This window comes from Acipenser ruthenus, chromosome 2 (assembly GCF_902713425.1).
Source record: "Acipenser ruthenus chromosome 2, fAciRut3.2 maternal haplotype, whole genome shotgun sequence".
Taxonomy (NCBI): Eukaryota; Metazoa; Chordata; class Actinopteri; order Acipenseriformes; family Acipenseridae; genus Acipenser; species Acipenser ruthenus.
In genome coordinates, this window is record NC_081190.1 from 458,976 (window position 1) to 484,181 (window position 25,206).

Sequence of the window (25,206 nt, forward strand, 5' to 3'; positions counted from 1 at the left end):
TGTCCTCATTGACTGATTCCGTTAAGATGAGTGATAATCTTTCATGCTACACATTATACAACATTAATGGATGACAATTTCATGCTGTATGATTCTTGATTTCAGATAAGCATTCTGGATTTTGCTATTGCACCTATAAAAAAAACTACAGAATAATTACTTTCAGAGAGCTTTATGGCAGCTCACTTGTGCCGTGTTTCCACTTGGAGCAGGCACTGGGTTAACACACGTCTGCAGTTCAGTCTCACAGCAGGCACTGGGTTGACACACTTCTGCAGTTCAGTCTCACAGCAGGCACTGGGTTGACACACGTCTGCAGTTCACTCTCACAGCAGGCACTGGATTGACACACGTCTGCAGTTCACTCTCACAGCAGGCACTGGGTTGACACACTTCTGCAGTTCACTCTCACAGCAGGCACTGGGTTGACACACGTCTGCAGTTCAGTCTCACAGCAGGCACTGGATTGACACACGTCTGCAGTTCACTCTCACAGCAGGCACTGGGTTGACACACTTCTGCAGTTCAGTCTCACAGCAGGCACTGGGTTGACACACTTCTGCAGTTCACTCTCACAGCAGGCACTGGGTTGACACACGTCTGCAGTTCAGTCTCACAGCAGGCACTGGATTGACACACGTCTGCAGTTCACTCTCACAGCAGGCACTGGGTTGACACACGTCTGCAGTTCAGTCTCACAGCAGGCACTGGGTTGACACACGTCTGCAGTTCAGTCTCACAGCAGGCACTGGGTTGACACACGTCTGCAGTTCAGTCTCACAGCAGGCACTGGGTTGACACACGTCTGCAGTTCACTCTCACAGCAGCCCCTTGCTGTCATGATTGATACCTTGCTACCACATTCTCTGTGTTTTGTTTTGTCTGAATGTAATCCTCATTCTGACATTTCCTTGATATTTGTGCTTCTGCAAAACCTGTTACGAGTCATGTCTAGCGAAGACAGTTTCAGAGGGCAACAATTGCAACAATGTGTCATGCCATGATGAGTGAGTACTTGCACTGTACCTACAGTAGAGGCCAGTACAAACAAAAGGTAGAGGAGCTAGCTAGGTTTATGAAGATCATGTAAAACAATGGCCATGTGTTCTCTGAGTGGCTCACCCAGTAAAGGCACGGGCGTGTGGTGTGCAGGGTGAATCTTACAGGTAGAGGAGCTAGGTTTATGAAGATCATGTAAAACAATTGCCATGTGTTCTCTGAGTGGCTCACCCAGTAAAGGCACGGGCGTGTGGTGTGCAGGGTGAATCTTACAGGTAGAGGAGCTAGGTCTATGAAGATCATGTAAAACAATGTCCAGGTGGTCTCTGAGTGGCTCACCCAGTAAAGGCACCGGCGTGTGCTGTGCAGGGTGAATCTTACAGGTAGAGGAGCTAGGTTTATGAAGATCATGTAAAACAATGTCCAGGTGGTCTCTGAGTGGCTCACCCAGTAAAGGCACCGGCGTGTGCTGTGCAGGGTGAATCTTACAGGTAGAGGAGCTAGGTTTCGAGTCCTGGCTGGGCTAAGTTGCCAATTTGGGGATTCCACAGGGAGTATTGCAATGGCTCTGGCTCTCTAGCGGGGAAGGCATTCAAAATCGTCAGGCAGTTAGAAAAGACCTTCCATTCTCCTGAGCTGTTGTGGGGATTGCTTCAGTGAGGGAACATAATTGGACATTACAAATTGGGGAGAAAAAATGATTGGGAAGACCAAAAAAAAAAAGGCTGCCTTACTCTTCCTTGTATGGCAGTGCACTGAAACACTCGATGTGCATCAATCGTGGCTTTACTCCTGAGCTAGAAGTGCTTTTTCCATAAACTCCAGTGGTTTACAGCAGTCACAACACATGTTCACCCCCGGGATTATTTACTGTGATGAGGACAGCTGTGAAGAATGGAGAATTGGATTATGACATTTTCTTGCAAGTTTCACAGGATAACTATAAGATTACTCCTCCAACAAGTGCTTCGAAATAGCTCCCAGCGATTTATACTTCCAAATGTAGTGCTGGGTATGTAGAAGCCAAATGCTGCGACAGGAGCACACAGCGGTTTGGCTAGGTGTGTAATTTGTGGCATTCATCTCGCCACTGCTCCATAAATTCAGCTAAACCCTTCAGTACCGCCTTATAAAAATGGGTACTTACAGCATCACATCCCTTAACATACACTATAAAACAAACACACAATAGAGAAACAATAACAGACCTTTCCCCAGTTTAAAGTAGGACAGACTTGTGTTTTATTTATTTGTTAGGTTTTTTTTTTACATTGGGTGCCTCTAAGTTAACTGTCATTAAACTGTATTGACACATGCAGTTACATAGTAATTACACCCATCCATAAAAACACTCAATGGTAGAATATGTAATACTAACATAAGCTTAATAGAATTCTTTGATTTTAGACTTTCATTTTTTCTCTCTTTGTCTTTCAATACAGTTTAACTGCAGAAGCTCGCATATACAGTATATATACAGTATATATATATCTACAGTATAGATATCTATATATATACAGTATATATCTCTATAAAACAAGTAGCTTTCGAGTTAAGGTGGAAGAAAGCAGTAACTATAAAACTGTGGGTAGTCGGGATTTATGCAAATATCAGAATTACAAGAGCCAATCAAATCACGTGAAAGTGGCCAAAAGACTTCTACATTCACAGAATTTTAAAAGTCACAGCACAGTATCTGCAGACATGTTTGGCTCTGTTTGGGGCTCATCAGTGCAGCGTAACTGTACTTTGACTAGTGAGAAGCTCAGGAGAGTAAAGTAAGTTCAGGGTGATTGTAAAGGAAGTTTACCACATCAACGCGCCACATCATTGGTGTGGTAAACTTGCTTTCTAATCACCCTGTATATTTACTCATTTTGGGAATCTGTCTTGCCTGCACTCAAATCGAATCGGTCGGATCGCGCTGTTCTGAATTCCGCCGCATTGCTAAGCACATTCAGAGCTTGTTCTTGTTTAATATCATTTTAAATTACGGGAGGGATATATGACCAGTCCTTAACGGTACAATAGTGTCTGGGATACGCTGACCGCTGAGCTGGTGAATCTACTCATATACTGGATATTTTATCGACTGACCGCTGAGCTGGTGAATCTACTCATATACTGGTTATTTTATAGACTGACCGCTGAGCTGGTGAATCTACTCATATACTGGATATTTTATAGACTGACCGCTGAGCTGGTGAATCTACTCATATACTGGATATTTTATCGACTGACCGCTGAGCTGGTGAATCTACTCATATACTGGTTATTTTATAGACTGAACGCTGAGCTGGTAACACATTTATCGGTTAAACATAACCTTTCCTTCTCTCTAACCCTGAGGGAGAAGAGTTTGCACAGGAAACCACCCCCAGGAGTAGACTAGATGAGTAAGAATCCCCTCTATTTGTTTCCAGCCTAATCCTGGAGTGGCTTTCCATGTTTCTGCAGATCTATACTGTGGCCAGCACTGTGTTGAAGTGGGTCAGTGTGTGGTTTTAACTGGGTAGATTACAGTTCAAGATAAATAAGACAGCATAGGTTGTTCAACGTAACTTAAAGAAATGTGCAGAACTTTTCAGCAGTCCAGTATTCCCCGTGTTTGAGCCTGCCTGAGCTTGTTCCCTATACACCCTGGCTGATCAGGCTTGTATTAAAAACTGGAATGGGTGAAACTGCTCTGCAATAGGAGTCTGATTCCCATCCCAGGTTGCATGTTGTTTAGTATAACCAGGGAAGCACAAGGATACCGAGTCCTCTAGGATTTATTGGTATCATTAAATATTTAACTGATTAGTACAGTACAAAAAAATAAATAAACCCAACCTTGCAGTAAGTGTTTTTAATGACACCAGGAATGATCCAGAGTGGCACAGATGCAGGGGTGGTTCATGTTTAAGAATGTCCTTTCTGCAGCCAGACTCACTAATATGACTTCCATGCAGCTCATATACTTTACCTTTATATCTGAATTAATTCACTGCCTGGAAATCAAGGCTATACGTACAGCGCTGTTCTGCTTGCTTGAGTCTAAGTATTCATTTAGTGAACTTAATACCATTGTCTTTGTTAACATGGTATTTGAATAGCAGAGCAATGCTCATGCATCTGTTATACTCTCCACCTATCACTCTCAAGCGCTAAAAGGGACAGCCGGCCCATAATAGTGTGGCTGAGCGTGCCAGTACTGGACAAGCATATTTTAAAGGAAAAGTACGTTTTAAGAGGTTCATTGCAGATTGAACACACAGGAAGGAATCAGGTCAAGTATTATAATGATAAAGTAGTGCCTAGTGACAGCAATGGCTGAGAGCACTGTCGTTGCACTGCAGGAGTGATGCAGAGTGGCACAGACGCTGGTATTTAAACCGTTGGTCCTGCAGGGGTGATTAGTGTTGGGGTGTGACCTTTCTGCTGTGCGACAGACTAATGTCACTTTCACACAGCACACATCATTTTCCTTCATACAGATTTCTTACTGTCAAGGGAACTGGTTCTTTATTAGGCTGTGAATTAAAAAAAATCATAATAATCATGTCCACACTATAATTATTTTTTACATAACTATTATTGTGTTTTTTGCAGTTTATTAAAATATATTTAAAGGGTGCTTTATAACTTTAAAATCTTCAGACCTGTTCCTTTTGCTGTATGTTCTTTCTTTATCGATCTCTTTTGTCATTTGTGCCGGCAAGGACTGTTTCTCCTCATCGCACTACAGCGAATCCTGTTGGCCAGGCACCCAGTGAGCTCAGAGCGGACACATGCAGGGCTGGCCTTTGTTCTCCAGAGGTCGGTAGCTCGCTGACATCCGCTCTCGAGTTCCTGGGTGTTAAAGGAAGCCGGCTTGGTCGTGGGATTGGAGGATGCCCACTGAGCCTTCGGGTCTCCTGAGCCACGTGGGGAATTACTGCGGTGAGGGGAAAAGCGATTGGGCATTTCAAATTGGAAGAAAATCAGGGGGGAAAATAATAATTGGACACACTAAATTAAAAAAAAGAAAAGAAAAAAGAAAGAAGAACAGTGATTAGAAAAAAAAACACTTGGGACAGACCTGTTGAAACAAGATTATCCCGGGGTAGAGAGTGCAAGCTGGAAATGATTGCACTCTGGAAATACATGATATAAACATAATAAAAGGTGACCCGAGAGACGCAGGCAATGTTCAGAGGAGAGGAAGAAGAAACAAACTGATTTGACTTTGTTTGATTATCAGGAGTATTTGTTTATTGATTTTACTATACTACTTTTATATACTCTCTGCCCTTGTCTTCTCTTCACAGTAAAGTCACCACAGACATTATTATTATTATTATTATTATTTATTTCTTAGCAGACGCCCTTATCCAGGGCGACTTACAATCTTACAGACATATTTTCATAAAATAATAACATGACTTTTTTAACTTTAATAAACAATTCAAATAAAATAAATATGAAAAGGGGGCTGTTGTAGTCACAGTTTCATTTATCTTATCGTATCGCAGCTTATAAAAAGAGATTGATTGGAAAAGCCAGTGCTGGTGAACAGTTTTCAAAAAGCTCTTCTTTTTCACTGAACCTTGTCAAATGTGTCATTTTAAAAACGTGTGCAAATACAGTACTGCTCTCTTGGAAATTAGGCTTTGGTTTTTCTGTCTGCAGACCTTGAACACAAATGTTTTTTTTCCTTTTTGGAGTGAGGTCCACTACATGTTTCATATGGAAGACAGAAACAGAAGCCGAATGACTTGCTTCACAAAGCTGAAGAAGCACCGGAGGCTTTAGGTAGAGGTCACTTTTTAAAGAGATCTCACACAGACTGAGATATTTTCCCACTTGCTGTCTGTCGCGCAAATTCTGGTAAATACTGTAGGTGCAAACCAAACACGTTGTAATACGTATTTAACATTTATATCAGTTGTGGAATTTCTGCCAGACACGGACATGCTTTTTTGCCTTAGGATACATGTCAGTAACAGTTGTTTGGATATTCGGATATTTCTTCCAGCAGAACGTTAAGTAGGGAGTTCCTCAGTCATTCTGCAGGCTATACACAGTATAGGGGGTTCTTCAGTTCCTCTGCATGGGGCAGGGAGAGCTTCAATACAGGAAAGTGATGATAAAGGGATATAGCCATGCAAATAAAAACTGCTCAGAAAGTTACAGAATGACACAGCTCTGTAATATGCTGATGCTCACTCGTAATGCACACCCCTGTTCAGTGCATGCTTTTTAATATCAGCACCAGCATAAAGCTCAAACCTTGTTCAGGAGCGGACAGATACCACGACAAGGCCATTACTTAGTGAAGCAACAACAGAAATGGCACTGGAGTAACACAGGCTAATTACTCACATGCTTAATCAAATAATTAGGCCATGTAACCATTGGGGTCATGCTTCAGATCAATGTACAATATGGAAATAAATACAAGAAACTGGCAGCATCTGTAAGACCATTAATATTCAACACAGCTTTATTGAGGAATACATTTTTTTGTAGAAATGCCTTCAAGCCAAGCAATGCGGTTTGAAAAGAACACTAATTGCATCTCCCATGAAAGCTGACAGAAAAGGAACAGGGTCATTTTCATTTTCCAGTTTTTAAAGGTTGCAACTCAGTTTCCAGTAAACATTCCCTAATAAAACTTTGCAGAGAGGCTTTTGAAGGCAGCGAGTCTTATTTACAAAGCAAACTGAACTTGATATTGAGTTATTTAAACATTGGTTTGATGGATTAAGTTCAGTTGTATTGTGATTCTACTAGGAGTGTATTGAGTTACATTGAAGGAATTTCAATTGTATTGTGATTCTACTAGGAGTGTATTGAGTTACATTGAAGGAATTTCAATTGTATTGTGTTTCTACTAGGAGTGTATTGAGTTACATTGAAGGAATTTCAATTGTATTGTGATTCTACTAGGAGTGTATTGAGTTACATTGAAGGAATTTCAATTGTATTGTGATTCTACTAGGAGTGTATTGAGTTACATTGAAGGAATTTCAATTGTATTGTGATTCTACTAGGAGTGTATTGAGTTACATTGAAGGAATTTCAATTGTATTGTGATTCTACTAGGAGTGTATTGAGTTACATTGAAGGAATTTCAATTGTATTGTGATTCTACTAGGAGTGTATTGAGTTACATTGAAGGAATTTCAATTGTATTGTGATTCTACTAGGAGTGCTCTGAGTTACATTGAAGGAATTTCAATTGTATTGTGTTTCTACTAGGAGTGTATTGAGTTACATTGAAGGAATTTCAATTGTATTGTGATTCTACTAGGAGTGTATTGAGTTACATTGAAGGAATTTCAATTGTATTGTGTTTACTAGGAGTGCTCTGAATTACATTGAAGGAATTTCAGTTGTATTGTGTTTCTACTAGGAGTGTATTGAGTTACATTGAAGGAATTTCAATTGTATTGTGATTCTACTAGGAGTGTTACGAAACTCATATTTTCTGAGTAATTACCTTTAAGGAATTTCAAGGTATTAATTAAATGCAATAAAAGGTGTTAATTACTCAACACAAAACAATGGCGTTGTTCCCCTAGTTACACAATTACTGAGTATCACTCAGTACCAATCTGACACCAATCTAACACTCGTTTAGATTTTATAAGCGATTATTTGCCTTAGCATTTTTTATCCTTTTGATATAGAATATATTTTGTGCACTTTCCTTAGTTTCATCTCTGCAGTGAATTGTGAGATTGCAGTCCTGGTCAAGGTGTTATCTCTGATTAAACTTGACAAAGAAATACAGACCTCTGTTCCCACAGCAGTACCTCGAGTTCGGTTTAACACCAGAGCGAGCGTGTTTATACTCATACCGAGAACAACCATGAGCGGTCAATTTGACCCGCGTATTAAAAACAACATCAATATTATAATGAAAGGACAAACAATTGAATGTAAGTCGTAGTTTTATCCAAGAGCGTCATCTAAAGCATCTACACAACCGCAACATTGTAAATAATAAAACGCATCTACACAACCGAAGCTGCGTTTATACACAGACGTACTAGAATTGAAATGACATGAATAAATAAACATGTGAACAGAATGGACTTCAAAGTCTAAATGCTGGCACAAATCACACAGATCCTGCGATTTTCAACATATACAGTGCACATCACAGACTGTCGTGTGCATTTGGCACAGCTGTCAACAGTAACCCAGGCTTCTGGCACCAAATGCTCCACGGGCACATACTAGTGCAATGAAAGCTTCTAATTCCTCCAAGGCATTGACCAGGGATCACCTTGGTGTCACTGCTGCAAGCCCAGTCTGCTTCAGAGCCAGATTCGTCATTGTCCCTCTCTGCTGCATCAGACTTGTTGTTTGGTAAACTTTGCAGTAATTCCAAACACTGCTTTGCTGTTCTGCGTCTTCCGTGATCCAATTTCAATGTGTATTGCGGTAACAATGAATTTCTTAGAAAAACGAGTGACTTACAGTAACCAGAGTCCCGGGTGCTGTGAACTGTCAAGGCTGATTGATTGGCTATCAGGAGGCTCATTGGTACAATAGAAACAGACAACAACTTCAGTACAAGGCTGCAAGTCCCGACTGATAAACACAAATAATAGCGCAACATTTCATTGTTATAATATGTTCTATATGTAGCGGTCAATTTGACCGCTCCAGGTCGGAATAGGTATGACAGTATTTTATCTCCCTTTTGCAGCTACGTGATTCTTTCTTTGTCAGGATAATTAGTACATATATTTAGGAAAAGTCAGGAAAGCACAGCTCCGGATCTTAAACACACGCACAGCAATTTATATTTAAATTCCAAAAGTGGTCAAAATGACCGCTTTGGTCATTCTAGTGTTAACAAAAGGTGACATTTCCAAACAGCTTTTAAAACACTCAGAAGTTAATTGCCATCGATGGATACTCAATTGTAAAGGTGAGGGAAGAGCAGCTTTTGTTGTTTTAAAATAAACACTTTAATAAACAGATGTGTTTTGATTTATTTAATACCTGCCGACAAATACTTCTTAAAGGTATCAGCACACCCCTACTACCTCATTTACACCACAGGGGTCAGCCTGGTAGCCTCTTACACTTTGTGTATACATTCTTATTTCTTAACAGACGCCCTTATCCAGGGTGACTTACAATTGTTACAAGATATCACAATATTTTTACATACAATTACATTATTTTTTACACATTAAAAAACATGGCAAACAGGATAATCTACTGTAAATGTGTAGTATAACCATAGGAAAAGCATGGGGAAAGTGCAGAACGAGTGTGTGAATTGAGTGTGGTAAACTTTTATAAGAGCAGACATGCAAGGATGGTCATCGTATCATCCTTCTCTTTTCCTGAGCGACCAATACAAAGCAAGACCTCTTAAAAGCGTTTTTGTTTTATGTGCAGTATTGCAGTTAAGACCTCCACATGGTTAGCATTCTGCACTTTGTCTGTGTGGAAGAAATGTTCCCAGGGTGTCCCTTTTATACAAATCTCTGGTTTGAAAGCCCTTAAACACCTCTGAGTTATTAATGCAAGAGCTAATCGTGCCACATTAACACCCGCTTCCTCGGACTCAGGTGGTCGTGCGCTGTGAGGATGAGGCGAATCCTGAGGGCTGCAGAGTCGCATGCTGTTCCAACATGACTCGCTGCTATTTAAAGAGAGCTGACGTAGCATCAAATTAAACAATATTGCATCAAATTCCAAAGTTTAAACTGTTCACAACTCTGTGTCATCTGTGGTGTTACTGTAGATCACTAAGAACTATAACTGTGCAATCCACGATGCAAAACCCATGATAGAGCCAGTTCATTCTCGAGCTGGTGTCTTGCATAAATAAGCTGGTTTTCCACTCTAGGTCTAAAGCTAATGTAGCTGTCAGAGTCTGCCTAGTGAAAAGGAGCACTGCTACTAATACCCATAGTAGATAACCAAACAAGGGGACAGATAAGAAGCCAGTAGCCGAGGAGATTGGCCAAGTAAGGAAGTGCCATGGGCTTCACATTGTTTTCACTTCTCTACAGTAGTAGGCAAACCAAACCTTGTGTAGCACAAACTGTAACTGTCTATCAGTATCTACCGAATGCAATTCTATATTTTTTAATGAACCCTTAGTCTAGTGGGATATGAAGTGAGCAGCTGCTGTACATGTGCAGTCAGTCTCTGGGCTTCATTTTGATGGGAGTACTGCCTTTAGCCTACAGCAGTGGTGGCTTGTGTATAGAGGGTGTTAGGGTGCTGCCCCTCCACATTTATATTTATTTTTAGTTTTTAGTGGGATCTGGGGCACTGGATTCACCGCCCTAGCTCTCTATGTTGCAGTAGTTAACTAGGAAACGATAACTGGCACGAAGGTTCATTTCTACCAGTAGACAAGATTAATACAGTTACTCGTGAAACCATTCTTGGGACTGAGTTATGACGATTAGGACCTCATCAGCCTGATTTAATCCTGGATCAGTCCTCAAAAGACAGGGATAAGGAGTATGTTTGGAGGTTTACAACGACCTGGTAGGATAAAAAGAAGTGGCTTTGTGGCAGTGCTTGTAGAAAGTCACTGTTCTGTTTTCCCTGCTTGCTGTTTGGGGGTGAAATAACTTGGAAGCAAACGGAAGTGAATGACTTAAATCATCTTTCCGAAAAAATTAAGAAACACAAACCATGTGAATGCCACTTAGACAACGCAATAAAGCTGGCAATGTTAGGAAGTGTAAATATTGCAACACTATTGGATGAAAGATATTGTGTTGGGATAAGAAAGCATAACGAGGAAGCTGAAAGGAATCAGTACATTCTGTCTAAATTAATCGATTGTGTACGGTTTTGTGGTGATTTTGAATCCAGGAGTGTTTAGGGGCCTAGTGGATTTTGTATCCCTATAGACAGTACAATGGAGAAGCATGGGAAAACTGCAACAGTGTTTAATTCAGGGCACTTCAAAACCATTCAGAACAAACTGCTGGACTGCGTGCTGGACAGGACTAGGGAGCACACTGTCCAGCAGCTGAGAAACACCGAATATGTGGCTATACAAGCTGACGATGCCGCTGATGTGTCGACAAAGTGTCAACGGAAAACGATAAAGCTGTTCTGAGTTTTTACAGTTTCACACATTTAAAAGAAGCTACAGCTTTGCTGATCAACTGAATTTGGTTTTCCCAGAGCACTGTGATAAACAAAAACGGATTGCTCAAAGTTACGATGGTGCCAGTGTGATGTTTGGAGAAACTGTCTAGGTTAAGGTGAAGGACAGATAGCCTGATGCACATGTTTTTCATTGCTATGCCCACCAGCTGAACCTCATGGAGCAAGCTGTACCTGAAATCTCACAAGTTAGAATTTTCTTTTGCTATTTGTTTGGCTTTCCGGCATTCTTTTCACACTCTCCAAAGAGGTCTGAGGTATTGAATGCCATAGTAAGCAGGAGGCTTCTGACAGGGGCGATGGAATTTAGTATTCTGACAGTTAATATTGTCTACGAGCACAGAGAGGACCTCCTTGAATCCTTTAAGACAATCGAAAGTTCAGGAGATTTCGAGTCCAACGCTATTCGTGAGGCCAGAGGATTTATTCGGATGCTTGAAGACAGGGAGTTTTTTTCTTTTTCTTGATATAATTCCCCATGTTGACGTGTTGTACAGTCAGCTCCAGAAAGGAGACATTGACACAGTCCATGTTGAGAGAGTTACTGCCGAGTTTATCAGGAGTAGCAACACAGTGCGCGAATGCAAGTGATTGCAAAGTGACTTGTTTGAAAGAAACCAATGCTTTCCAATGCAGGCACAGTGCAAGCATATCCGATGCTTACAAAGAAAGATTGCGCACTGAACTTTCTGTTATATATGGGGAGCCTGAATTGAGTTGTTCCAGTGGTGCTGTGGCACTGTTTCGTTGTGTCAGTGGTGCTATGGCACTGTTTCGTTGTGTCAGTGGTGCTATGGCACTGTTTCGTTGTGCCAGTGGTGCTATGGCACTGTTTCGTTGTGTCAGTGGTGCTATGGCACTGTTTCGTTGTGTCAGTGGTGCTATGGCACTGTTTCGTTGTGCCAGTGGTGCTATGGCACTGTTTCGTTGTGTCAGTGGTGCTATGCCACTGTTTCGTTGTGCCAGTGGTGCTATGGCACTGTTTCGTTGTGCCAGTGGTGCTATGGCACTGTTTCGTTGTGTCAGTGGTGCTATGCCACTGTTTCGTTGTGCCAGTGGTGCTATGGCACTGTTTCGTTGTGTCAGTGATGCTATGGCACTGTTTCGTTGTGTCAGTGGTGCTATGGCACTGTTTCGTTGTGCCAGTGATGCTATGGCACTGTTTCGTTGTTCCAGTGGTGCTATGACACTGTTTTGTTGTTCCAGTGGTGCTATGGCACTGTTTTGTTGTGCCAGTGGTGCTATGGCACTGTTTCGTTGTGTCAGTGATGCTATGGCACTGTTTTGTTGTGTCAGTGGTGCTATGGCACTGTTTTGTTGTGCCAGTGGTGCTATGGTACTGTTTCGTTGTGTCAGTGATGCTATGGCACTGTTTTGTTGTTCCAGTGGTGCTATGGCACTGTTTTGTTGTTCCAGTGGTGCTATGGCACTGTTTCGTTGTGTCAGTGATGCTATGCCACTGTTTCGTTGTGCCAGTGGTGCAATGGCACTGTTTCGTTGTGCCAGTGGTGCTATGGCACTGTTTCATTGTTCCAGTGGTGCTATGGCACTGTTTCATTGTGCCAGTGGTGCTATGGCACTGTTTCGTTGTGTCAGTGGTGCTATGGCACTGTTTCATTGTGCCAGTGGTGCTATGGCACTGTTTCGTTGTGTCAGTGATGCTATGCCACTGTTTCGTTGTGCCAGTGGTGCTATGGCACTGTTTCGTTGTGTCAGTGATGCTATGCCACTGTTTCGTTGTGCCAGTGGTGCTATGGCACTGTTTCGTTGTGTCAGTGGTGCTATGGCACTGTTTCGTTGTGCCAGTGGTGCTATGGCACTGTTTCGTTGTGTCAGTGGTGCTATGGCATTGTTTCGTAGTGCCAGTGGTGCTATGGCACTGTTTCGTTGTGTCAGTGGTGCTATGGCACTGTTTTGTTGTGTCAGTGGTGCTATGGCACTGTTTCATTGTGTCAGTGGTGCTATGGCACTGTTTCGTTGTGTCAGTGGTGCTATGGCATTGTTTCGTTGTGCCAGTGGTGCTATGGCACTGTTTCGTTGTGTCAGTGGTGCTATGGCACTGTTTTGTTGTGCCAGTGGTGCTATGGCACTGTTTCGTTGTGTCAGTGGTGCTATGGCATTGTTTCGTTGTGCCAGTGGTGCTATGGCACTGTTTCGTTGTGTCAGTGGTGCTATGGCACTGTTTTGTTGTGTCAGTGGTGCTATGGCACTGTTTCGTTGTGTCAGTGGTGCTATGGCATTGTTTCGTTGTGCCAGTGGTGCTATGGCATTGTTTCGTTGTGCCAGTGGTGCTATGGCACTGTTTCGTTGTGTCAGTGGTGCTATGGCACTGTTTTGTTGTGTCAGTGGTGCTATGGCACTGTTTCGTTGTGTCAGTGGTGCTATGGCACTGTTTCGTTGTGCCAGTGGTGCTATGGCACTGTTTCGTTGTGTCAGTGGTGCTATAGCACTGTTTTGTTGTGTCAGTGGTGCTATTGCACTGTTTCATTTTGCCAGTGGTGCTATGGCACTGTTTCGTTGTGTCAGTGGTGCTATGGCACTGTTTCGTTGTGTCAGTGGTGCTATGGCACTGTTTCGTTTTGCCAGTGGTGCTATGGCACTGTTTCGTTGTGTCAGTGGTGCTATGGCACTGTTTCGTTGTGTCAGTGGTGCTATGGCACTGTTTCATTTTGCCAGTGGTGCTATGGCACTGTTTCGTTGTGTCAGTGGTGCTATGGCACTGTTTCGTTGTGCCAGAGGTGCTATGGCACTGTTTCGTTGTGCCAGTGGTGCTATGGCACTGTTTCGTTGTGTCAGTGGTGCTATGGCACTGTTTCGTTGTGCCAGTGGTGCTATGGCACTGTTTTGTTGTGCCAGTCGTGCTATGGCACTGTTTCGTTGTGTCAGTGGTGCTATGGCACTGTTTCGTTGTGTCAGTGGTGCTATGGCACTGTTTCGTTGTGCCAGTGGTGCTATGGCACTGTTTTGGTTGTTTCTTGAAAATAATCTCCAGGATACATTTTCAGAGACTGTAACATGACTGCGAATTCTCATCACAACATCCACGACAACGGCACAATCTGAGAGGTGGTTTTCAACTCTAAAGAAGATAAAAACATTTTTAAGAAACACGATGAACCAGGATTGACTCAACTCACTGGCGATGCTGTCAATAGAGAAACAGCTGATACACGAGATACCGGACTTCAACAAGAGAACCATTGAGAAGTTTGCTGCCTTGAAAGATCGACAGGCAAAATTTGTGTATAAGTAGAGGTGAGCTGTTTACTTAACCACTTTACTTATGTGATTATACATATGATGTTTCTATTGCTGTTCATTAAAATATATTTGTATTAATATGCACTGTACACAGAGCTAATATAAATACATTTAACTGAATGAATTGCACAGTAACAAACCAAACAGAAATCAGTATTTAAATTAGCCATGTGCGAATATACGTGGCTTTACATAACATCAAGACATTTCAATCACAGTGGAATTCCAATGGTAAGAAAGAATCGGTGTGAAAATATCTTATACTGTAAGCATTCGTTCATTTTCTTTCTCCAACATCCCACTTGACTCAAAGTTCACCAGCTGCCACTGCCCTACAGGAAAAAACAGTATATGGGAGTTCTGCTCTGAAATTCAGTTGCATCGTTCTGTTGTACAAGCCTATTTTCTCTCCAGCACTAGAGCTATGGAACTTTAACCTTTTTAAAAGACGGCTGTCAGACTGCTCCACAGCACTTGTTTTGTACATTACTGTGTAGCTTGGTCATGTGGGAGCATTTCAGTTACTCATTGGGACACACTACAGTATGCTATATATATATATATATATATATATATATATATATATATATATATATATATATATATATATATATATATAAAACTATCAGTATTTGCATATAAAGTTAGTCACAGAACTGCATCATGGAGCAAAGTACTAAAAGTGAAGGACTTGTGAATGGGAAGTTTATTTCAAAAAACTTTCTGATGTATCTGCTGTCAAAATGAGTTTCAGTATAACTAATGTAGACTACATGTAATCTGAAGTACCACCTGTGTGCTAAACATGCTTTCACTTCTCAAAATACACTTTCTAGCAACAACACAACAAGAAATGAAACCCGTCAGTATTGACAGAGTACACTTTTGCTATCACATGAATCAAGCTGAGTATGATAATATAACCAATCCTGTTGCAAAGAGGACCAACTTTAAATTAAACAAAGCATTCATTGAGTAGCGGCCGTATTCTCCTGAATTGTAAATAGTATTTTATATATATATATATATATATATATATATATATATATATATATATATATATATATTTACAGGGTTAATTAAGATAATTTTGGGCGGCACATGAAAGCCCACCCTTGTTGTAGAAGCATTGAAATCAACCACAGCAGCTGCAGCAGCAGCAGGGAAACTCAAGACTTACCCATCCCTTATTGCTTCTTTCTTCTCCATGTCCTGAATTACATCCAAGAGGACCTTGATGGTGTGCTGGCTGGTCTCCAGAACGTCCTCCATGCTTTCCAGCCGGGACTGCAGGTTGCTGATTTCGTACTGTGTTGGCTCTGGGTTGCCTGTGGAAGGCCTGCCCTCTTTCTGACTTCCCTGTGACAGCAGGCCCCCCCTCACCTTGGCCAAATCAATTTGCCCCTTGGCCTCGGCCACCAGCTCCAGCAGCTCATGGACCTGCTTGAGGGTTTCTGACTGGCTGGCCGTCAGGGGAACCCCCCCTGGCTGCTCCGCAGTCCGTATAGTTCTGTCTGAAAGCTCTGCTTTGCCCTGAAGGGTTTGCGGCTGGCTTTCTCGGCTGGCTGGTTCTGGTGTCTTGGGTTTTCCATGAGAATTAGCAGGGGGCTCGGTGTAAAAAACGGTCCTGGCCGTGGCTTCCGAACATTGGTTCTGGCCAGGACTGGGGGTCTCGTCGGAGTTCAACAGAGCTGTCTTGGACACGCTCTCTCTGCACTGCCCTGATTCAGATCTGTTGGTGTCCGGAGCCTTCTTTGACTCAGACGTTGGATTCGACTGCTCTGCTTTTACTGATCTGTGTTCGACCACCTTAGGCAAGTCCACTAAGCCTTCTCCATTGTGTCGAACTACATTCTGGGGTTCAGAAACTTGACTTCGGGGCAACGTGTGGTGGATTAGGACCTTGTTAGTGAGATGACAATTACTGCAGTTCAGATCACATTTAGACCCTTTACTCAGCCCCCCAGAGCAGCCCCAGGTTTGCATGGATGGTTTGGAAACTGGCAGGGTAGGAACTGGAGTGCAGGTATTACTCCATTCCTTGCACCTTTGACCCTGAGATGTTTTGGGAGACGGTGCTGAATTGCAAGGAAGAGATTGTCCAAGGTCTCTCTGTCCTCCTTTGTCCACCAGATATCTTTGGTAGTGTCGGGTTGGGGTCTGTCTCTTACTCACTGCAGCAATGGCTTCATAATGGTGCCCTGATTTTGGCACAATCACCTTTTGTGGTGCAGAACAGGAGCCTGTGCAGCAGTTCCTTTCCTTTGAAGAGGTTCTACTGTGACAAAACATGGCTGAGTTGGGACTCAGTGGAGTCTGCTTCCCGTCACAAAGGCACTGCTCTCTCCACAGCACATTCTGGGCAACATTGACACACTGAGAGGAGGCAGAAACGTCACAGGCCTGGGGGGCGGGAGCAGGCCTGCCCCATGATACTGAACACCCGAGCCCTTCCAGGCCCTGTAGGGTTGTGTTTCCCAGGCTTCCAGGGTTCCATATTTGGGGCGGAACGTCCTGGTTCCTGGGTAGGCAGTTGCAGGATCCAGTGCAATTGACTTGGGCAGCTTTCAGAGGCTCCTCCACTGCTGTCTCCCAGTACCTCACAGCTCCCACCCCCTGACAGCATTGTTCACCCAGCATGTGCTGTACCTCATTGTTGGCAAACAGGGTCCCTTCCTCCGGCTCCGCTTTGGGGTCTTCTGTTTCCCCAAAGTCTCCCACGCTCTTGCTGCGAAACCTGAATGTGGGGAACTGTTTCTGCAGGCTGGGGGACGTCTGGATGGCAGTGCTCATGCAGCACTTCCTGGGGTTGGGCAGGGTCAGCGAGGATGGCCTGGGTTGGCTCCAGGGCTTCCTGGGGCCCCCTTTGGCCAGCACCGACGCCACTGCTCCCACTGCTCCCACTGTACCCACTGCTCCCACAGCTCCCACTGCTCCCACAGCTCCCACTGCTCCCACTGTTCCCACTGCTCCCACATCTCCCACTGCTCCCACTGCACCCCCATTGGCAGACACAACCTGCTGCTTCCTGCTGCTCTCTGCAAGACTCTTAGGGCCCGGCTCAGGCTTGCTGCTAGGGCCCTGATCGGGTACCACAATGACAGCCGGCCCGGTGTTGTTGATGCCAATGTTCTTGCTGGGATCGGTTGTCGGCCCAGGCCTGGGGCTTTCCTCGGCCCCGTCCTCCAGGTCCTTGAAGCGCACCTGCTGTGTGCGGTTGCGCCTGCGCTTGAGCCGCGTCTCGATGTCCGGGGAGTCCCTGTTGAGCAGCACTGATCTCACTGTCATGTTTTTTTCCTGGTTTAAGCTGATACTTGGAGCCAGTATATGGTTAGGTTCTTTGCTGACCATATCTTCTTGGTAACACTCTGTTTGTAACACAATGTCCTCCACACAGAAACAAACTTAGCTGTTTTGTGTTATTATTATTATTATTATTATTATTATTATTATTATTATTATTATTATTATTATTCAATTTGTGCAGCTGCTGTTCTATTAAAAAGGGAGAGGGGGCTTAGTAATTACAGAACATAAACTTTTTTGGGCTGCCGTTATGATTAATAATCTGTTATGATTGCAGTTGATGGAATTTGGCATTGTTGTTATAATTATTGTTTTTGTTCTTGTTATTACAAATATAAAACATTGTCCTTATTAAGCCCAGAACGGTGAAGAAAATGCCAGTGAATACTGTTGTGCATGGATCGAATAAAAGTAGAGTGTATTGTCTTTTTACTGTTATTAGAGTTCAGTTAGTTCAGTTGAACCATTGGGATCACATGGCTGAAGTTTAATTTTGTTTTCACTCATGGCTAAAGACAGCACTCCAGATATATTGATTTAATAACAGCTTTTGTTTTTGTAATGAGTCAGAGAATTCTGAGCTAGCAGCCAAGTTGGGCTGGCTGGCATGGCTCGGAGTTATTGTCCATGGGATACTGCTCCATGAGTTTCTAGCGTGTCCTGGTGGATACAGTGAAGTTATAAAGGGGGAATAAGCTGCGTTGAGTTCCAGGGCGAGGAGGTGACAAGTTGAGAGGTTAAGGCTGTGCCTCTGTGTCCCATGGTTGTGTGCATGGCGAGGTGCTGCTAGCTGTCCACGGTGCAGTGCATGCTGGGCCGAGTGCCCAGTGATGAAGGTTCATTTTACAGACCAGCCAGGGCGGGCACAGCTCGGCAGTCTCCCCGTCTGCATCCGCACTCCTGTTCCGGCCATCGCTCCACTCCCTAGCCCGCGGGACGGGCAGCCAGCGCCTAGAGACCAAAGAGAAGCCTGTTAACTGCTGCTTTACTTCTTCCTTCATTTGCATGTGTTTTCTGTAAACATGTAAACAAGTCACATCAGGTGTTAAACTAGTTGAATTTGCCTGAACTGTGACTCTGTGGTGTCCCTTAGTAAAGTATTAGAAGTCACATCCCTGTCAGAACCAATTAGCAGCAACTGCACTTCTAATGTCAGTGACAGTGCCGATCTCACACTCTAAATATGAGAATATCAGCTTTCTGTTTGTTTTCTAGTTAGATTTAATGACTTGTAATATTTTCAAGTTTTTGGTGGCTGCATCTAATCAATTTGTGAGTGCATTTCCTCTCGCACTCTTTATATGACAGACCTGACTTGGTTTGTAAAGAGTGTGCGAGAAGTACACTCTCAATTTGATTCATCAGTGAACACTGATAAACATACAAAAGAGGGTTCACATCCTCATTGTTTTATTCATTGGTGAAATACAGAAGGAATATAAGTGATCTGATAGGAAACAACTACTGCTGCCCAAAAACTCTCTAATCCTTTACTAAAGTTGTGATGGGACCATCCTTTTACCATAAGCAGAAGTCTTAAAACCTGACAGTAACACAGTAACGTATCCAAGCACATCCCCTCACTGTTAGGAAAGGAAAGACCTGCCCAAGCACAACAAGGTGCGTTCAAGCACATGATCTGTTTGACTGAAACAGTTTATGAATCACAGCGACATTCATTCAGAAGAGCACGGAATAGGATTCTCTGATAGTTAAAGGGCACAGAGACTCGTCCCTATGCTTATCTGTGTGGGGCTGGGAGGGGGACGCGGAGGGTTCCTGATAGTTAAAGGGCACAGAGACTCGTCCCTATGCTTATCTGTGTGGGGCTGGGAGGGGGACACGGAGGGTTGTGGAATCCTGACAGTTAAAGGGCACAGAGGCCCGTCCCTATGCTTATCTGTGTGGGGCTGGGAGGGAGGCGCGGAGGGTTGTGGAATCTGTAAAGACAGGCATGTTTTGTGGTGATCCAGGCCAGAAAGCAGTACAGAGAGCAAATGCGCTTTGCAGATACAAGAGCAGATCACATTTATTTTAGTAGTCAAATGATTCAGCCCGTAGCCTAATGTCACAGTTCCATTCTATAACACATGCCATCAAGTCAGGTACTCCTATTATTTAGCTTGCTAGTTAACCCACACTATTCAAGATGCATCGAGGCACATCTAGACAGCTTTCCACCCTCCTTGCAACGCAGAGATATTCCACAGAGTACAGTAGGTGGTGCTAAAAAGAACTACAATTTCAGTGTTACTGAAAGGATCCCTTCAACCACTTTGAGTTGACAGTATTGTTTTCATGCTGGGATGAAATGTAAAACAAGCCAACTGCATAGTGGACAATGGCTGGATGCAGTGAAGACACTAATAATGTCATTTCCATCGGCTCACTTGCTTCCGTTATGTGTAATGAAGTCACCTCACTGATTTGCTACACTAATGTCCTGGTTTCTGATTAGGAGTACATCTGTTCGTGACCATTGTAAAGATTTCCCTATCCTTGCAATATACTTTGCATGCCCCCATGAGGTTAACTTCAGAGCACAATTGAGTATTTTGTTTTTGAGGTACTTGAATATGTAATAATGCCTCTGATTTTCCACTGTGGGCAAATCAAATTGCCCTCATCAAACATTTTGCTATGGAGTAGGCAATTTGCCTGGAGTTTGCCAACAATGGAAAATGCTGCCAAGTGTGTGTTGCAGGGATGGAAATAAGACACCTATTGCATAGTGTGGGCAGCAGTGTGGAGTAGTGGTTAAGGCTCTGGACTCCTGACCAGAGGGTCGTGGGTTCAATCCCCAGTGAGGGACACTGCTGTTGTACCCTTGAGCAAGGTACTTTACCTAGATTGTTCCAGTAAAAACCCAACTGTTTAAATGGGTAATTGTATGTAAAAATAAAGTGGAATAATGTATAATGTGATATCTTGTAACAATTGTAAGTCGCCCTGGATAAGGGCGTCTGCTAAGAAATAAATAATAATAATAATAATATCAGTTTCACCCATTCCAGGTTTTACTACTCGTTTCATTAGCCACAGTGTATAGGTACGAAGCTCTTATTAAACTCCCAGTAAAACCAGGAATGGATAAAACTGCAATGCAATGGGACTTTTATTCCCATGCCGTGTTGGTAGTAAACGCACATGGCTTACAGATTGCCAGCAGCCTGCGCTGAAGGGTTTTTATTTGTTCACATTGGTCATGCGCTTTGGCACTGTACCTCACCTCTGCTATTTGTCATGAATCTGATAGCTTCATACTGTTTCAACTGATTGAAAATTCAGGAACATTAAATATGTATGTGAGCATCGTTTATCAATTTGTAGCACAAGGAATAATCTGAATATTAAAATATGAACTCAAATGGCCCATATACACAGTCAGCACATACTGTACGTCGTATGCTGTGCCAAGGTGTAACACCACATTTGTGTTTCACTATGTTCTCTAAGTAGCATTATGAATTTCATGACTGCTTTTGACTGCAGAGCATTCATTTTGATTCATGGTAATCTGCGTTGCACAAGTTATACAGGGCCTGTGTTTGACAAGGTGCTCTACAGGAGCTTTACCAGCCTCTGCGTTGCACAGGGTTATACAGGGTCTGTGTTTCACAAGCTGCTCTACAGGAGCTTTACCAGGGTTATACAGGGTCTGTGTTTGACAAGGTGCTCTACAGGAGCTTTACCAGCCTCTGCGTTGCACAGGGTTATACAGGGTCTGTGTTTGACAAGGTGCTCTACAGGAGCTTTACCAGCCTCTGCGTTGCACAGGGTTATACAGGGTCTGTGTTTGACAAGGTGCTCTACAGGAGGTTTACCAGCCTCTGCGTTGCACAGGGTTATACAGGGTCTGTGTTTCACAAGCTGCTCTACAGGAGCTTTACCAGCCTCTGCGTTGCACAGGGTTATACAGGGTCTGTGTTTGACAAGGTGCTCTACAGGAGCTTTACCAGCCTCTGCGTTGCACAGGGTTATACAGGGTCTGTGTTTGACAAGGTGCTCTACAGGAGCTTTACCAGCCTCTGCGTTGCACAGGGTTATACAGGGTCTGTGTTTGACAAGGTGCTCTACAGGAGCTTTACCAGCCTCTGCGTTGCACAGGGTTATACAGGGTCTGTGTTTCACAAGGTGCTCTACAGGAGGTTTACCAGCCTCTGCGTTGCACAGGGTTATACAGGGTCTGTGTTTGACAAGGTGCTCTACAGGAGCTTTACCAGCCTCTGCGTTGCACAGGGTTATACAGGGTCTGTGTTTGACAAGGTGCTCTACAGGAGCTTTATCAGCCTCTGCGTTGCACAGGGTTATACAGGGTCTGTGTTTGACAAGGTGCTCTACAGGAGGTTTACCAGCCTCTGCGTTGCACAGGGTTATACAGGGTCTGTGTTTGACAAGGTGCTCTACAGGAGCTTTACCAGCCTCTGCGTTGCACAGGGTTATACAGGGTCTGTGTTTGACAAGGTGCTCTACAGGAGGTTTACCAGCCTCTGCGTTGCACAGGGTTATACAGGGTCTGTGTTTGACAAGGTGCTCTACAGGAGCTTTACCAGCCTCTGCGTTGCACAGGGTTATACAGGGTCTGTGTTTCACAAGGTGCTTTACAGGAGGTTTACCAGCCTCTGCGTTGCACAGGGTTATACAGGGTCTGTGTTTGACAAGGTGCTCTACAGGAGCTTTACCAGCCTCTGCGTTGCACAGGGTTATACAGGGTCTGTGTTTGACAAGGTGCTCTACAGGAGGTTTACCAGCCTCTGCGTTGCACAGGGTTATACAGGGTCTGTGTTTGACAAGGTGCTCTACAGGAGCTTTACCAGCCTCTGCGTTGCACAGGGTTATACAGGGTCTGTGTTTGACAAGCTGCTCTACAGGAGCTTTACCAGCCTCTGCGTTGCACAGGGTTATACAGGGTCTGTGTTTGACAAGCTGCTCTACAGGAGCTTTACCAGCCTCTGCGTTGCACAGGGTTATACAGGGTCTGTGTTTGACAAGGTGCTCTACAGGTGCTTTACCAGCCAGCCCTGTACAGAATAGAGTGTCCTGTCTTGTATGAAACAATCATTTTAAAATGAATGCATTTAGTGGCCTGCTGAAAGGAGGGCCCCCTGGCTACTTGGTGGTGAGTCACTTCAGAATAGTTAGTGACCCCAATGAAAAGACTCCACTCCTACCGCCCATTGCATCACAGTTTCATTTCAATAATGCACAAACCAGGGGTTCATTTGGGACGGATCACACCAGATCCCAGATCCAGTATCTTTTGAGAATTGTACAGTTTGCAAATGATAAAATGTATGAAAAAACAAACCAAAAAATAACTATATATACATAACATGCACAGTAAAATTAAAATTTAAAAATCTCCATGCTCGCTTATATGTAGAGCATAATTCTAAACAAGCTGTTTCATTTCCAGAGCTACCTACAAGCTAATGTTCCTGACAGGTACATTATAATCTGGAGCCCCTACGTGCTTTCTTAAAGATGCCTTGGTGTTGTGTTGTGTTGTGCAGTAGCAGTGGTTACTCAGTGTTGTAATGACTGTGCTACGTGCTTTCTTAAAGATGCCTTGGTGTTGTGTTGTGTTGTGCAGTAGCAGTGGTTACTCAGTGTTGTAATGACTGTGCTACATGCTTTCTTAAAGATGCCTTGGTGTTGTGTTGTGTTGTGCAGTAGCAGTGGTTACTCAGTGTTGCAATGACTGTGCTACATGCTTTCTTAAAGATGCCTTGGTGTTGTGTTGTGTTGTGCAGTAGCAGTGGTTACTCAGTGTTGTAATGACTGTGCTACGTGCTTTCTTAAAGATGCCTTGGTGTTGTGTTGTGTTGTGCAGTAGCAGTGGTTACTCAGTGTTGTAATGACTGTGCTACATGCTTTCTTAAAGATGCCTTGGTGTTGTGTTGTGTTGTGCAGTAGCAGTGGTTACTCAGTGTTGTAATGACTGTGCTATGTGCTTTCTTAAAGATGCCTTGGTGTTGTGTTGTGTTGTGCAGTAGCAGTGGTTACTCAGTGTTGTAATGACTGTGCTACATGCTTTCTTAAAGATGCCTTGGTGTTGTGTTGTGTTGTGCAGTAGCAGTGGTTACTCAGTGTTGTAATGACTGTGCTACGTGCTTTCTTAAAGATGCCTTGGTGTTGTGTTGTGTTGTGCAGTAGCAGTGGTTACTCAGTGTTGTAATGACTGTGCTACGTGCTTTCTTAAAGATGCCTTGGTGTTGTGTTGTGTTGTGCAGTAGCAGTGGTTACTCAGTGTTGTAATGACTGTGCTACGTGCTTTCTTAAAGATGCCTTGGTGTTGTGCAGTAGCAGTGGTTACTCAGTGTTGTAATGACATGTCTGTTTCAAGCCACCTCAGTTTCTGAATTGAGGGATAGGGTTATGGTTAGGGTTAGGGTTAGGGTTAGGGTTAGTTATAGCTTTCAGTTTAGTATTATTATTAGTAGTAGTGGTGGTAGTAGTGGTAGTGGTAGTGGTAGTAGTAGTAGTAGTAGTAGTGGTAGTAGTAGTAGTAGTGGTAGTGGTAGTAGTAGTAGTGGTGGTAGTAGTAGTAGTGGTAGTAGTGGTGGTAGTGGTAGTAGTCATAGTAGTAGTAGTAGTAGTGGTAGTAGTAGTTGTTGTAGTAGTAGTAGTAGTAGTAGTCGTAGTAGTGGTGGTAGTAGCAGTATTGTTATTATTGTTTCTAATCATATGCATTCCACTGTGCCTGGGATTCAAAGGGAAACCACGTACAGAGAGCCAGCAAGTCAGATTCCAATCAAATGTTACATCCTGCCTCCAGAACCTGAGTCAGCTGGGAACAAACACAATCCTCAAAAGTATGAAGTTATTTATTTTGGTATTTCAGGCACTAGTCAAAAATAAACACTGTAATGTTTGAGCCATAATTATAGATAATACATATCATTAACCGTTAGTCATCTCTGAGTCAACCAGTGCCCCCACAAACACCATGCTATGGTACTGGTAGATGTAGCAGGTCCAGGTTAACCCTAGACTGAACACAGCACAGCACAGCACAGCGCCCCCACACACATGCACACTGCAACAAGGATAGGAAAGGTCCACTTGTTCATTAAAACATCGTGGTGTTGGAAGATAGACTAAAGGCTGTATATCCGCAGGCTATCCCCAGGCTGGCTCCCAAGTAGTGACTTTCTGCCTGTCCTGGAGGCAACTGTGCTAACAAGTGATCAACACTCGCTGTGCTGCTCTTTAAAAGGCGTGCCCAGCTTTGCAATGTGTTCACCCATCATGCGATACAGAGGCTCCTCTCCATATATTAGGGTGCAACAATTAATCGATGCATCAATTATTGATCATTTCCGAGCTTCGATTACATATTGGTGAATCGATGCATCAAATTAGAACCCAGTTTGAAGTCTCCTGTTGCCGGTTTGATTCAAACCTTGAGTGTGTGAGAGTGCGCTTCTTTCAGCGCTTCTTTTTTAACCTATTTAATCTACTGATTACCTTTGTTTGTTTCAAAGCATGTTGTGTTTGGATTATATGGCAATA

At 43.4% G+C, this 25,206-nt stretch overlaps 2 protein-coding genes across 3 annotated transcripts in view; one reads left to right on the plus strand and one right to left on the minus strand.

The window, feature by feature from the left end:
• Positions 1 to 25,206, plus strand: part of LOC117403985 (dedicator of cytokinesis protein 2-like) — a 428,344-nt gene that overhangs the window by 237,248 nt on the left and 165,890 nt on the right. The window lies entirely within an intron of this gene.
• Positions 1 to 25,206, minus strand: part of LOC131697403 (uncharacterized) — a 116,724-nt gene that overhangs the window by 69,018 nt on the left and 22,500 nt on the right. Inside the window, exon 2 of the mRNA XM_058985727.1 lies at positions 15,566 to 18,642. Coding sequence (XP_058841710.1) covers positions 15,566 to 17,736 — 2,171 coding nt within the window. The 5' untranslated portion in view covers positions 17,737 to 18,642. The remainder of the gene's footprint in view (positions 1 to 15,565; positions 18,643 to 25,206) is intronic.